Source organism: Symphalangus syndactylus, chromosome 1 (genome assembly GCF_028878055.3).
Source record: "Symphalangus syndactylus isolate Jambi chromosome 1, NHGRI_mSymSyn1-v2.1_pri, whole genome shotgun sequence".
Taxonomy (NCBI): domain Eukaryota; kingdom Metazoa; phylum Chordata; class Mammalia; order Primates; family Hylobatidae; genus Symphalangus; species Symphalangus syndactylus.
Genome location: NC_072423.2, coordinates 61,336,790 through 61,351,944, shown reverse-complemented (window position 1 = coordinate 61,351,944; position 15,155 = coordinate 61,336,790). Strand labels below are relative to the sequence as shown.

Below are 15,155 nucleotides of genomic sequence, written 5' to 3'. Positions count from 1 at the left end.
CAAGGCTAGGGCAAGACAGGTGGTTTCCATCTATTGCTAAAATTGAAGAGAGGGATTAAATTTTACTTTCACCTTTCCCCCTATTCCTTCAAGCAGGGATGATACATAACTTACTTATACATGTTGGACTGTAGACTCCAGGAAAATCGCACCATGAGACAAAGGAGAGAGAACTCATCTATGTGTGTCACCAAGCCCTTTGCTATCTTCAGGGGCTGTTCTGTTCTTTCTTAGATCAAGGATGCTTGTCCAGAAAACTATCCAAATTCTAGAATATCCTCTCAGTGACAGACTCCATGAGCTGTGTGTGACACTCGCATTTTCTTTATCCCTGCAGGATCCACTGTCTAAAATTTCAGTCCACATGGACAGCTAATCATTATTTGACCTGGCACATAATCTTGTAGCTGACTTTCAAATCTGGGTCTAGAATTGATCATCTTGTACTTCTGTATTTGACCTTCATCTCCAAAGGCTTAGTTTGGCCTTGGCTCAGTTTCAAGACTTTTGATACGGAGTGAATAGGTTTTCATCAAGGCAGGCTCTCCAAGGAATGTGCATCACCCTTGGGGATGAAAGTCACCAAAGGAACAGATCTTAAGTTACCAAGAAAACCCTCAGTTAAAAGAAGGGAAGAACCTAAGACAGGGTTTTTATGGCTCTCTCATAACAGAACTACCCTGAGTAACCCATATAGGCATCAGAACATAGAATATATCCCTTTTCCGTTATTTTGCAAATCAACAAGTTGTAAGATAGCTTTCACTTCTAATCGTACTCTATAATTAACCCTCTAGCACACTGCTCAGGATTCCCTCTTTCTTTACACAGATTGTTCATCAAAAAGTCTTCAGGCAGTGGTCTAGCTGGGTAGGGCCAAACATGTCAGTAACGACTTCAAGATTAATAGAAGGGAATCCACAAGGAACAAAGAATAAATTGAGAAAGCAGCAAGATAAGACCATGGAACGGGCAGGGAGAAAGGAAAGGAGAAAATATGGACAGGGAAATTAAGAATCTTGGAGAAAGGACCGGAATTAGAGGAAAATCAGCAAAGATGCAAACGGGGCTGAATGAAGTTAAAAGGCAAAACGAATTAAAAAAAAAAAAAAAAAAAAAAAAAAAAACAAGGAAAGAAAACGTAATAAAACCAAGAGGCAAAAAAAAAAAAAGTATATATAAAAATACCTTCCTTTGCTAAATCCAGCACTTTGTCAGCTGGGGCTGGGGGGTGGGGAAGCAGCAAGAAGAGAGAATTCAAGCAGTGGGAAGCAAACACTGGAACTGTCAGACCTCCCAACTTACACTAAAAGGCTTTAACCAAGCAAGAAAGCAAAAGCATCATATTACTTTTTTAATTAAAATGCTTCCAAGTGTCTTTAATCTTTTCCAGATCAGACTGGAGGGCAACCTTCAGCCAACTCAAGCTTCACCATTAACACCTTCAACAAACATGGATCGTTCCTGATTTCATTTCTCCCTTTTTTTTGCTTCCTCCTTGGCCTCCACTTATACTTTGCCTCCCGAATCTACCACCGTCCCAAAGAAATCATCCTGAACAACAATAAACAGGAAAACAAGACCCATCAAATAACTCTCTCTGGACATGTGCTTCAACAAGTGGCAACTAAGACTCTCCTTTTTTTTTTTTTTTTTTTTTTTTTGAGACAGAGTTTCACTCTTGTCGCCCAGGCTAGAGAGCAATGACACGATATCAGCTCACTGCAACCTCCGCCTCCTGGGTTCAAGTGATTCTCCTGCCTCAGCCTCCCAAGGAGCTGTGACTACAGGCGTGCGCCACTATGTCCTGCTAACTTTTTTGTATTTTTAGTAGAGACGGGGTTTCACCATTTTGGCCAGGCTAGTCTCAAACTCCTGACCTCAGGTGATCTGCCCACCTCAACCTCCCAAAGTGCTGGGATTACAGACATGAGCCACGACGCCCAGCCTCTACTTTTCTACCTTTGACTAACCTGCTGTAGTATGTGACCACAGAACAGATTCCCTACTTTCAGAAAGCTTCAGACCAAAATCAACCAAACATTTTATCAGTTTTTTAAAAAATTTAACTCATAATCTTTGCCATACCATGTGTGGAAAATTCAGCACTTCCTGCACATGTATTATTAAAGTTGTATGAGACAGGAATAATGCCTTTTGCTTCAATTCAGTTTTATAGAGCTGAACATAAGAATAACTATAGGGCAGGCACTCAGTAAAAATTAACCACTCACCAAGTAGAACTTGAAGGTTGTTTTCTAAATTATATGTATTTTAAAATGACTTTTAACATGAGAAAAGAAAAAAAAAAAATGAGACAGGACCCACTCCTACCAAAGACACGATTTCTTGCTAGATGAATATACACTGTCATGTCAGTCCAGTGGGCACGCTGAAGTTCCCATGTCTTTATCCTAATGTTAGTGCTGATTCTACATGAGCAAAGCTTTGTTTAAAGCACCAGTTATTCTACTGAAAATGGCATCTTACTAATTATCTGCATTTAATGGGATTTTCCCAAAATGATATGTTCTAGGAAAAATACATCTTAAATGAAGTCAACTAAATATATATGAGCTAGAAAATCCACAAAAATACCAATAAATGCCCAACAGAATGTCAAAATTAAAGATGGACAATATAAATGTTAGCAAGCACGTACGACAACCAGAACTCTCATCTACTGCGGGTGGGAGTTTTTGAAAAAGGGTTTGGAAGTTTCTAATAGAGACTAAACATAGCATATCTCATGCCCTTCACCCAATGACCCAGCAATTCTATTCCTAATGAGAGAAATAAAACATATGTCCACAAAAAGATCCATATCGAAGGTTGACTATTATGAACTTTATTCATAATACTCAAAAACTAAAAATAATCAACGTATTCACTAACAAGAGAATGTAAAACAAATAATAATATGTTCATATAATGGAATACCACGCAGCAATAAAAAGAAACACACTACTTACATACACAACAATATGAATGGATCTCATAGATATTATGCTGAACAAAATAAGCTGGACACACCAAAAAAGGCTGCATGCTATACAATTTCATTTACAAGAAGTTCTAGAATAGGTAACATGAATCTATGGTTAAAACAACTCAAAAACTGGTTACATCTAGTGGAGCATTATTGATCAGAAAGAAGCGTGAGGGAACTTTCTGGGATGAAAGAAATTATATCTTAAGACGGACATGTCACATAGGTGTATTTATTTTGCCAAAATTCACCAAATTATATACTTATAATTTATGAATTTCACTGTATGTAAATATAGCACTAAAAATTACAGCATTAACAATTATAAACAAATATCAAACTCAGTTTGCCTATCATGGTGGTATCAGTAAGCAATTTTGAAACTACTTACTGTATATTCTAGGCTCAAGCAAATGAGTAAACATATTAATAAGGATAATGGAAGCCAGGTTTCCCTCTGTTAAAGAAAGCAGTAGAAATACACAAAGGAAAAAGACTAGGATGTACCTGAGATACTGAATTGAATGAGAGGTATCAATATGAACATATGGTTTTTATTGGATAGAGAAAAATACACATATGTGCATATATTTGTATATGTGTGAATTTTATGAACCATATTATGAGTGTATTATATATTCTAGTAAGTATGCATGTACATTTCCTACTTCTGTCTACTGAAGTCTATAAGTAATGGTATACCTATAGCATTGAGCATACATAGTATCCATATCTTGGTTTCCAAATACCTTTGTCCTCATAAAGAACCAGGAGAAAAAAAAAGAAAAGAAAAGAAAAATTGCTGGCTGACTGCAGGACTAGGACAAGAAAAGACCATGATGATTCTGGAGCATCTATTTGCATCAGAAACTAAAGTTCTCAAATAATGATGGAGGCATATTAAACACATACAGGATCCTGTTTGAAGGGACTCCCATTGGCTAGATCTATGGCAATCTGGGTATCAATAAAATGAAAGTAATGAATTATGACCCACTGAATAAAATAAAAACCCAAAAGATGACAGTAACATGAATATACAAATAAATGAATAAGAAAGAATATTACAGTAGGCTAACAAATAAATTATAACTTGCAATAGACATAAAAACAGTGAGTACGACTGAGCGTGGTGGCTCACGCCTATAATCCCAACAATTTGGGAGGCCGAGGCAGGCGGATCACTTGAGGCCAGGAGTTTGAGACCAGCGTGGTCAACATGGCAAAACCTTGTCTCTACTAAAAAGTACAAAAAGTTAGCTGGGCGTGGTGGTATGCACCTGTAGTCCCAGATACTTGGGAGGCTAAGGCAGGAGAATCGCTTGAACCCAGGAGGCAGAGTTTGCACTGAGCAGAGATCACGCCACTGCACTCCAGCCTGGGCAACAGAGCAAGACTCCATCACAAAAAAAAAAAAAAAAAAAAAAAAGAAAGAAAAAAAAAAGAAAAGAAACAGCGGGTAAATATTTTACAAATATGTGGATATTTATATAGTATCAAAGTTATCTTCCCATGAATTATTAACCATATACAAAGAGAAAATGGTAACTTTATAATGGAAACTGTTGGCAGATACCACCTTACACGAACATTCATTGTTAACAACATCAACATCGTAACAAACTAACATCATGTACTTCCTGATCCCATGCACTGAGAAGGGTGCAATATCACTTCTTTGGTGATTCAGGCTCCTTTGGAGCCTGAATACTACAGGAGCCTATGTAACCTGAATTTAATCCTTGGGAAACATCAGACAAAACCAAATTGATGGGTACTATGTAAACTAATTGGTAGCTTCTCTTCAAAAATGTCATGGTCAGGAAAGACAAAGAGAGGCTGAGAGAACATTCCAGGTTAAAGGAGGTAAAAGAGATGACAGTTAAATGTTATGCATGATCCTGAATTGTGGATGAGGGGAAAAAATAGCTACCAAAGACATTATTAAGGCAACTGCTGAAATTTAAATACGGATTGTGAATTAGATAGTATCTATTTGTGTTAAAGGTTAACTTTCTTTTTTTTTTTTTGAGACAGAGTTTCGTTCTTGTTGCCCAGGCTGGAGTGCAATGGCGTGATCTCGGCTCACTGCAACCTCCGCCTCTCAGGTTCAAGCAATTCTCCTGCCTTAGCCTCCTGAGTAGCTGGGATTACAGGCATGTGCCACCACGCACAGCTAATTTTTATTTTTAGTAGAGATGGGGTTTCACCATGTTGGTCAGGCTGGTCTTGAACTCCTGACCTCAGATGATCCACCTGCCTCGGCCTCCCAAAGTGCTAGGATTACAGGTGTGAGCCACCGCGCCTGGCCTAAAGGCTAACTTTCTCAGTTTCAGTAAGTATACTATAGATATGTAAGAGAATAGATTTGTTCTTCAGAAATACAAAGGATATACGTATAGAGGTGTGATGTCTCCAACTTTCTCTCAAATGATTAAGAAAGAGATGCTATAGGAGAGAGAAAAAGAGAATAACAAAGTAAATGGAGAAAAATGTAAGCAACTGGTGAATCAAGTAAATGATATGGAAGTTCCTTATATTATTTTTCCAAGTTTTCTGTATGTTTGGAATTGTATCAAAATAAAAGTTGCTCCCTAGAAGCATATATAAACTGTAAAATATATATGTATGGCCAATATTTATATAAGCAACATCGATTCTCAAACTTCAGTTCCAGAAAATGTTTATGGGTTTTCTGAAAGGAAGATGATTCTGGGGCCTAATAAACTTGCTCACTGTAATCCCTCTTTGAAGAGAAGAGCCACAAGGCACTTTTAATAAAGAAGTCTATTTAATGGATTTAATCCAACATTCCACAATAATCCATTCAGAAAACCTTGTTAAAATAGAACACACTTTAAAATCTTATAAAAATATGAACATGCTGTGGAAAACAGTCAGAGAACCACTTGTCCAGTAAACACATTTCGCATACTCGCTTAATTGAAGAAAGGTTTGTGCTGGGAAAATAAGAGGCAGAGAAAGAGAGACACACACATACACACGCACACGTAGGAGTGGCGTCAGCTTCAAACAGGAAGAGTAGAATGATGTGTATCTTACAGACTTCTATCTAAAATGCCCTACCCAGGCTCACAGATGCATTCCTGTGGGATATATTTGAAAGGGGGTAGATATTTGGTAAACTGAGTCCCAGTTTTATTTAGCCATTACATCAAACATGCTATGCAACATGTTACTTTAAATCTGACTCTTCCAAGGAACTGCATAGCAGAATAACTTGCCAGCCTTAATGGGCACCTACTATAGGCCAGGTATTGTGCTAGGCTTAGATAATGTGGGAATGAATAAGACACAGTTTCGGCCATCCATGAGCTTTCAGTCTAATGAGTGAGATGGAAAAATGACCATACCCAGTGAGAACTGTGGTGCTCAAGGATAAGTATGGAACTTTATGGGAACACAAAAAATGTGGCTAACTCAGGCAGCGGGAGATCAGAAAAAGTTTCCTTCAGGAAGTGTTATCTAAGCTAACACGTTCATTGCTCATGCTGTCTTTGAAAAGGTATTCAAAGGATTTTTAAAATATATTAGTCATCCAATATTCATGTTCTGCTCCTAAATGGCAGCATGTAAAAAAAAAGTAAAAAAGAAAATACACTCATTAGCTATTAACATCTAGGTGCATCTCAAAATCTAAGAGGGCTGTGACACTGAGGTTAGGCCAAACAACCATCTCAGAATTCTTTCAAAAGCACCTCTAGACTTAGCTAGGTATTCAAGCATAGGAATAAAATAATTTGAAGAGAAAAACACATAAAGGAACAAACTGAAAAACTCAGAAATAGAACAGTACAAGAAGACAAAAAAGTGATAAGTATTGTTTACCTGTCAGTTGACATTGATTAATCTTGTGTTCTGTGATATCGCTCAGCGATTCAAACACCTGGAGGCAGCTGTCACAGCTGTGCACGGCTTCGTCTTCCAACTCCTCCCCGTCTTCCGGCCTCTTCTTACAATCTAGTGCCTCTCCATCTTCAGTCTTGTCTTCAAGTTTACAGTTGGGGTCTGAAAAATATCAACACTGTAAGTATGGGGTTTAAAGACAGGTTCTTTTAAACTAACATTTAATCTTCTTGCTACCAAAAACAGAAACACCATTTTCCTTGAAGTTGCAATAGGAGGGCTTCATTGCAGATTTTATTACAGGAGAATCAAAAGTGAGCCTCTCCTAAAATTATTCAGTTAGTGACTATCAAAGGCCTTCTTCCCTTTCCCCACCATGTAGCCCTTTTCCTCTCTCCCATCAAATCACTCACCCACTCTTAAGACTGACATTGCCATGTTTTTCATAGCCTTTTAGTTTTTGCTTAAGAGAGATAAATCACTTTTAAAATTAAACAGTCTCCAATGCAAAAAAAAAAAAAAGAAAACCCACTGTGCTTAAGAATGAACTCTTTTTCTGCTAAATATACTCTTTCATGGGAAATTACAAGAATTAGCCAAAAGTCTAGAATAAGCTAAGCCAATTACCATAGGCACAAAATTGACCTTTACTTATAAACTGGTCAAAACACACAGCTACTCCATTATTTGTTAGACAGCGATAGCAAAATAAGCTGTATCACATAGCAAAACATTCTTACAAACGCAAACTCAAGTGTAAATGTATGTCTCTTGTTTTCAAAATTATCCAAAAAAGTGAAATAAGATATATGAAAAACAATTATAAATAATAATGAAATCAACAACTTGAGTTGGCATTACCAATGTTGAAAAGCTAAATGTTGTAAAAACTAAAAATAGTTCAATTTTCACCCTAAAAATGATACACAAACAGCAGGGAGAGGTGCAGGGGTGCAGGGAGAGAAAAGCACGTGGAATGCTTTTACTTAGAGCTCAATAAACGCTTTTTGATTAGTTACACTGTCCTTTGAGTCATTTCCTCCCAAAGAGGGAGAAAGAAAGGAACTGTGTGGGGAGGGGGCAGAAGAGTATCTCTTTGGGGGAAATTAAGATAATGGGATAATACAATCAGTGACTGAATTTATGGGTCACTGATTTCCAGTAGCAAAAAGTCCTCCAAAGTCATAAATAAACTATATCTCAAAATACAGTAAAATTAAACTAGAGATTTCTATTTTCTATAAGGCCTTGACTAGTCAATGAAATGGTTACAAAATAACTGTATCAAGATACCTAAGAAAGACGTAAGGCATTATCTGTAGCCACGTTTTTATATGACTACAATATTACTTTTAATTGCTACAATAAATATGATAATTTAAATATAAATATATTCAATGTTTTTAATTTTGCTTTTTAGAGATGGGTCTTACTAGGTGGCCCAAGCAGAGGTGCACTGGCTATTCATAGGCACTATCATAGCTCACTGCAGCCTCCAACTTCTGGCCTCAAGCAATCCTCCTGCCTCAGCCTCCCAAGTAGTTGGGACCACAGGCACACACTGCCATGCCCAGCTATTTAACACTTTAAATATTTCATTAAATGTTACAATCAAGAATCCACAGAATCAAAAATAACCAAGTATTTCTCAAAAAAGTCCATAAACGCCACCACACCAATATCCTGCTCTCTGAGATTGTTTTCTGCTATGTTGCACATAGCACGTTTCTATGAATGCTTCTTCTACAAGTCACTTATACTCCCTTTTTTGTCTGGCAGTTGTTCTAGAGCCTTTCTTCACATCTTCAATAAACAACTATATCACCACCCTTCCAATGATTCACATATGCCAAAATCAACTTCTATCACCATGTATCTGACAATCTCTTGGGTTCTTTAAAAAAAGCAAAATTCCCATCTCAAAGAGCACGTAGTTTTGTTTGTTGGGTTTTTTCAAAAAGAACACACTGTTTAAGTACATTGGTAATTTGGGCTGATTTGCCATCTGGAAAATTATTATCTCAACATTCTACACAGTGACCATATCAGTATACCAGGATTTAGACTGCTCATTCCTGGGGGAGTAATCACAGGGATTTTGCATTTGTCTTGTACTCTGCTGAGCACAGTTCTACATCCAGGTGAGTGCTTTGTAAATATTATTTAGTGATGGTGAGAAAGGGAAGGAGAAAAAAATAGAGACTACCTTTAAAAGTCCTTTACTGGTATTTTTTCTGTAAACAGGAACAGACCAGTTACCTCTAAAGTAAAAAGCACCAGCATGCCTACATTTTCCAAAGCTGATACTACAGGACCCACCACATTTGGGTTTGCTTCTCTCAGATATTTCATCTGGGGCGACAGATGCAAAAAAAAAAAAATGGCAATGATTCAAAGATCTCCAACAAACTAAAACCAAGTGATGAAATACTGCCAAACTAGACAGCAATTCAGGAAAATAAATAACTGTCCCAACTATGGCAAATTGACCCCCACACCATTAAAACACTTTTTGGAAGGCAGTATGCACTCATGAATACTCTTGGTTGTTTAGCATGAGTTTCTAGTTTCTTAAAAAAACTGATAGTACTCAGGGAAATGTCGCTGTTAGGTCTGAATTTTAATATGATTATTTAAATGCTACACATCCAGTTTGCAGACCTGTTTGTTTTTAAATAAGGAGACTCTGTGAATACTTTAAGTACTATACAGAGAAAAATGATAAAAACTCACTTTCCTTATTATTCAAGAATATGGACACTTTCCATGAATCCAATATCAAAAATACAAACATAGAAGAATGCATGATGGCTTTGCTCTCAAAAGCTGAAGAACCGACCCCAGTCCATGCTTCCAACACTGTGGCTAGTTATTAAAATGAGGGTCATTTTAAGACTAATAAAAAATAGTTTTGCTTCCACTTCTGCATTTACAGATAGAACCCTTCAGGGACTGAAGTCAGTCAAGCTTATTCACTTCTGCTGCAACTTTAGGATGCATGCTCCAGCCAACTGGCGAATTTGTTTTTAGGTCAACACTTAAGAGGGACCCTCTGGGAAGCGGGTTCGATTATAGCCTATGATGCCTTGGTGTAATGAGTACTGGAATCTCGGTCTCTCTCCTTGTAAGATTTTTCCAGCCTCCACTTTCATGAAAAACTCTTTTTTGCCCATTCGAAAGATGTGTTTATTTGTGCTAGGGGTTTGCATCCCTAATGCCAGTTGATGTAGGAAGATTCTAGAAAGCTTATACTGTCAACCATTTCTTTCCCACAGGTGGCTACACTTCAATAATTGCACATGGACTTAGTGATGTAGTTTTTATAAAGTCCTTTGAGATCCAATCATAAAAAATAATTGTATCACTCTGCTAGCCATTCAAACCTCTGACTTCAGCCTAAGGGGTTATAAATACAAGGTCCATGCCTGTAAGTATTGCCCTGCCCCCAGCACTACTGCAGGAAGGATCATTGTTCTTCCAACTCCATTGTTGTGCTATAAATCCATGCAAAGGGTGATATTTTAAAATATCCCCAAACTCTCTACACTGCAACTACAAACTGTGTCATAGCTGCAGGCACCACTCTCTCTCCCCCTACCCTAAATGATGCTGCCCAAACATGTTGCATTCAGCACAAATGATCTCACCTCCTCAACCAACTTTCCACCTCATCCTCTGAAAAGGGTGCTGTGGGACACTGGATTTATATCGTTCTGATTGGATAAAATGCTGAATTTTGGAACACACGCACAATTATTATTACAAAAGTAAGTGGCAGCTTTCTGTTTCCAATTTTGTTAACATTACTTATAAATAGGAATGTAAAAGAAGCATTCTTTTCCCTGATTATGTTCTCTGGCAGGTGGTTCTTTTCTTTGTCTCATCCTCCTCTTCATAAGAATTGTTATTGCTATAACTTGCTTTAATAAAATTACAACTGTGGGGAAAATGAAAAATTGCACTGGCTTAAAAGTGTTGGAGGCAATAAACCCATGGACTTCAATTAATTTCAAGTGTGGGATCAGTTTAAGGCCAACCAGCAGAAATTCTATTCTGTCCATGTAAAAATGAGGTTTCACCACATTTACTTTTTATAACCTATATAAAAGTCAAGTAAAAGTAATGAATATCTAAAAGCCATCTCAGTGGACTGGCAAAGACTATCTGTATTCTTGAAACTCATCTTACATATTTCTCTCTGTGCAACAAGGATCCCATGCCTGATCAAAGCTAAAATGTCAAACTACTGAGAAAACAGCCCAATTTCCAATCCATTTCACTGCCTCAAAATGGACCTCCTTCCAAGCCACTTTTGCATGGAAAAGCACTGGCAAAAGAAAGAAAAACTAAGAGATCATGTGGTTATAATTATTACCAGGCAAGGAATATTTCTGCAGCTCAGTGGTAAAGTAAAACTCTGTCGCTCTCTGCTCCCAATAGTGTCCATCGCAAAACAACTGCCTCATTAAATCTCTGCAGTAAGATTAATATGCCGTAGCTGCACTACATTTATAACTTGGTACTCTATAAAAAGCACATTTAATGGTAAGAGCCAGAGCCTAGATACAAAGTATTACTATAAAAACTTCTGGCAGCAAGTACACAGTGCAGGCCCTCTGTCCCTCTTGCTGGAGATATAAATGAGGCTTTTCCTGGTTAATTCCAAGCATGAAGCTCTACCTTAAAAACCAGAGTCAGTTTTTATGAGTGGCAGAAACACAAGATTCTGAGGATGATGTAAATATGAATGCAAGAAGATTACTTAACAACTAAGACTGGCAAGAGATGAATGAACCCAAAATACTCCACTTATATACTCACGCAAACTTAAAACTGGACCACTTCCTAACAGTTTGTTCTCTGATCATAGCCAGCTTTTCACCAAATTAAACAGCCATGGCATGAATTACTCAATCTTAAGTCAACCCACACAGTGCCCAGTGACTTCAAGAGACGACCAACTAAAAAATACATACTGTCTGAAAAAAACAAGTCTTAGCTTCACTGTGATGACCATGACCTCCAGAATCTCAATAGCCTAAAACTGTTACAAAAAAAATTAAAGAAAAAGTGCCCCCAACACTACACTGCTAGTGAACTCGTAAAAATAGAGGGTTTTTGAGACTTTAGAAAGCTGCCCGAGTTCTTTCTTTCACGGATATTGTCTGAAAATAAAAAGGCATTATAACCCATGTCACATATCCAGGAATTCTATGCTAAATAAGTAAACAAATAATTCAGATTAATGCATTCCATACCAAAATCTCCCCAAATCACTGCAAATGATGCATCTCAGGTTAACAATCATCTTGTGCTAAATGTAATTAACTGTCTAATGATGTTGTATTTAAAGTTCTTATGTGTACTAACAACTAGCCTTCTAGGTTTCGTGATATATTTAGAAGTCCCACACCTAAAAAGAAAATCAGAGAGTATCTGTTTAAAATAAACCATATCTGAAAGCACTCCTCCCCTACAAGTATGTTCAAATCATAATCCCTGATTTATGTTTATACTCTTTAAGAACAGAGAAAAAGTTACCTTCAGGCTACAAAGAGTTAACAAGAAGCAGAAAGCCTTCCTAGTTTTCAAAAACCAAAGGGCGGGATCATTATTTTGTGCTTTCTGGGCTCTAGATATGCATTCTAACTTGAAATCCCATAAGACAAAAACAGATTTAGGGGAAATAAATCGCACACTGTTATAAAATAGCAAGCAGGCTCTAATGAAGGAAGACAGCATTGCCAGACTGTGCAGCCGTCTGTCCCGCACTTGCCTGCTGGTCTGCTGCCTCATTTTTTTTATTACTGTCAACTAAAGGTAAACAAACAAACACAACAAAAACAAACAAACAAAAGCAATCGATGGGGTGGCTAAGGGCTGAGCATCCCTGGAACCACATCGGCCTCAACTTAGCAGGATTATGATGGGCATCCCAGGCAGAGACCTGGCTGGGCACCAACCGGTCCAAAGAGCTCCTGTGGTCACGGATAAGAATGTGCTCCTTTTACCTCCTTCTGCAATGTTTATTTTCTAACCACTCTATTCTCTGAAAGTTCTTAAATTGTTTTACAGAAGAAAAAAAGGAACCTGTCATCTATTTGTTCTTTCCTTTGTCTATAAAATCTTCTCAGATAGAAGAATGATCTCTGTATTAAACAAAATCGCACTGTTGAAGTTTAGACTTTCTGTGGTTTTGCTTGGTTGTTCTACAGGTCTATCATGGTCCTTGAAGACCAAAAAGACATATCACAGATGTACTGTTATGAAGGAGAACATGCCAATTGTGAATTTATTACCACTATCTACAGTGAAATTCCTTGAAGGAGGATGCCGAATGGGAGGAAATTAGCCTTAGGGGAGGTTAAATACACACACACACACACACACGCATTCACTTGCGCACTTTGCAACAAAATAAAAAGTTTCTTCTCTTCTAATCAGAAAGATATACCCAAGTTTCTTTCTTCCATTATTCTCCCTTTATATTATTTTTTATTTATTTATTTTTTTTTTTGAGACAGAGTCTCCCTGTTTGGCTCACGCCAGAGTGCAGTGGCATGATCTCGGCTCACTGCAACCTCCGCCTCCTAGGTTCAAGCGATTCTCCTGCCTCAGCCTCCTGAGTTAGCTGGGATTACAGGCACGTGCCACCATGCCTGGCTAATTTTTTGTATTTTTAGTAGAGACCAGGTTTCATCGTGTTAGCCAGGGTGGTCTCAATCTCCTGAGCTCGTGATCCGCCAGCCTCAGCCTCCCAAAGTGCTGGGATTACAGGCATGAGCCATTGCACTGGCCTATTCCCCCTTTATCTTTAACATGAAATTTGGTAAAAGAAAGACACAATGGAAGGAAGCAACTTCAGTACTCCAACTTTAATACAAACAGTAGTTTGTAACTATTTACTAACATATTCCAACCTTAAAGTCGTTTAACTTCACAATGAATTTCTATGGCTGCCTTGTCACAACTTCAGTAAGCAAACATTTCTTGAGCACCTATGTGGTTAATAGCCAGTTGATTAAGGCCCTGGAGATACAACGTCCAAATTACTGTCCCAAGAAGTTTGCAATTTGCTGCAGCTTCCCAACTGGTGGGTCAAAAGCGAGTTCAAGTGTTTTAGGATACTGATCCTCAAGGTGACCAGGCACAGCTTGGGGTGACTGGAAACTGCAAGTCTGTCTTCCCTGGCCTTGTGTGGTTTTGTCCATTTACCCAACTTTGCCATTTGAAACTTATCACTTTTCTGCATATGTCATTTCATGAGAAGGCCTGACAGGCACAAGGAGAGAGAGAGAAGAGTAAGTTAATGACTACAGCAAGAGGGATAAGTACTAAGATGGAGGGGCATCTAAATCGGGGCAGGGAAATTTTATCCCAAGAAGAGCAGCTTGGGCTACATTTTGAAGGCCACATAGCACTGGGAACAAGAACACGGCTCTCCAGGCAATAGAAACATAGGTAAGGCCACAGATACATAAAACAACATGATGACTTCAAAGAAATGCAAGTACCTGTGTTGCTACTCAAAATGGGGGGGGGGGGGAGGGAGATAGACCAGAAAGACAGTAGGGCAGCAGCAGAGACCAGGCTGGAAAAGCGGCTAGAGCACAAAGGAACTCCTGTGAGCGAAATGTCCAGATGTTAACCTCACTGCTATGAGAAATCACTGATGGATTTTAAGTAGGGGAGTGAATGATCTGATTGACATTTTACAAAGATGCTCCACTAGTGACAGAGAGGAGGGCATGGACAAAGATCAGACCTGGAAGCAAAGAGACCAATCCAGAGGCTACAAGGTAAACCAGGAAGTAAGTAGAAAGTGAAAACTAAGTCAATGGCAGAAAGGAAATAATGGTTCTGGGAGCTACTAGGGAAACAGGATCTGGATGGATGGTGAGGAGAGGAAAGTGGAGAGCTGTCTCAGTGTTTGCCAGGCATCAGGCTTGGTGGAGCCATTCCTAGACAGGAGCATGCTTTTCTCACTGTCTTCACATCTAGGTTTTATCTTTTACCCATATTCTCACTTACCTAAATAGTGACAAAGAAGTGCCAAAGCTGGAGAAAAACTGGGCAGAAAAATCACACCACCTTTTTTTTTTTTTTTTTTTGAGACAGAGTCTCACTCTGTCGCCAGGCTGGAGTATAGTGGTGCAATCTCAGCTCACTGCAACTTCTGCCTCCCAGGTTCAAGCAATACTCCTGCCTCAGCCTCTCAAGTAGCTGGGACTACAGGCCTGTGCCACCACGCCCAGCTAATTTTTATATTTTTTTAGTAGAAACAGGGTTTCACCATGTT

General features: G+C 38.4%; 1 protein-coding gene across 5 annotated transcripts in view; it reads right to left on the bottom strand.

Moving 5' to 3' along the window:
* Positions 1-15,155, bottom strand: part of ZNF521 (zinc finger protein 521) — a 289,152-nt gene that overhangs the window by 252,155 nt on the left and 21,842 nt on the right. For all 5 annotated transcript variants that reach the window (XM_055235774.2, XM_063614478.1, XM_063614518.1 and 2 more), the window contains one exon: positions 6,839-7,018. Coding sequence is in view for 3 of the 5 variants with exons in the window: in XM_063614478.1 (XP_063470548.1) it covers positions 6,839-7,018 (180 nt within the window). In the remaining 2 variants the exon portion in view is untranslated. The remainder of the gene's footprint in view (positions 1-6,838; positions 7,019-15,155) is intronic.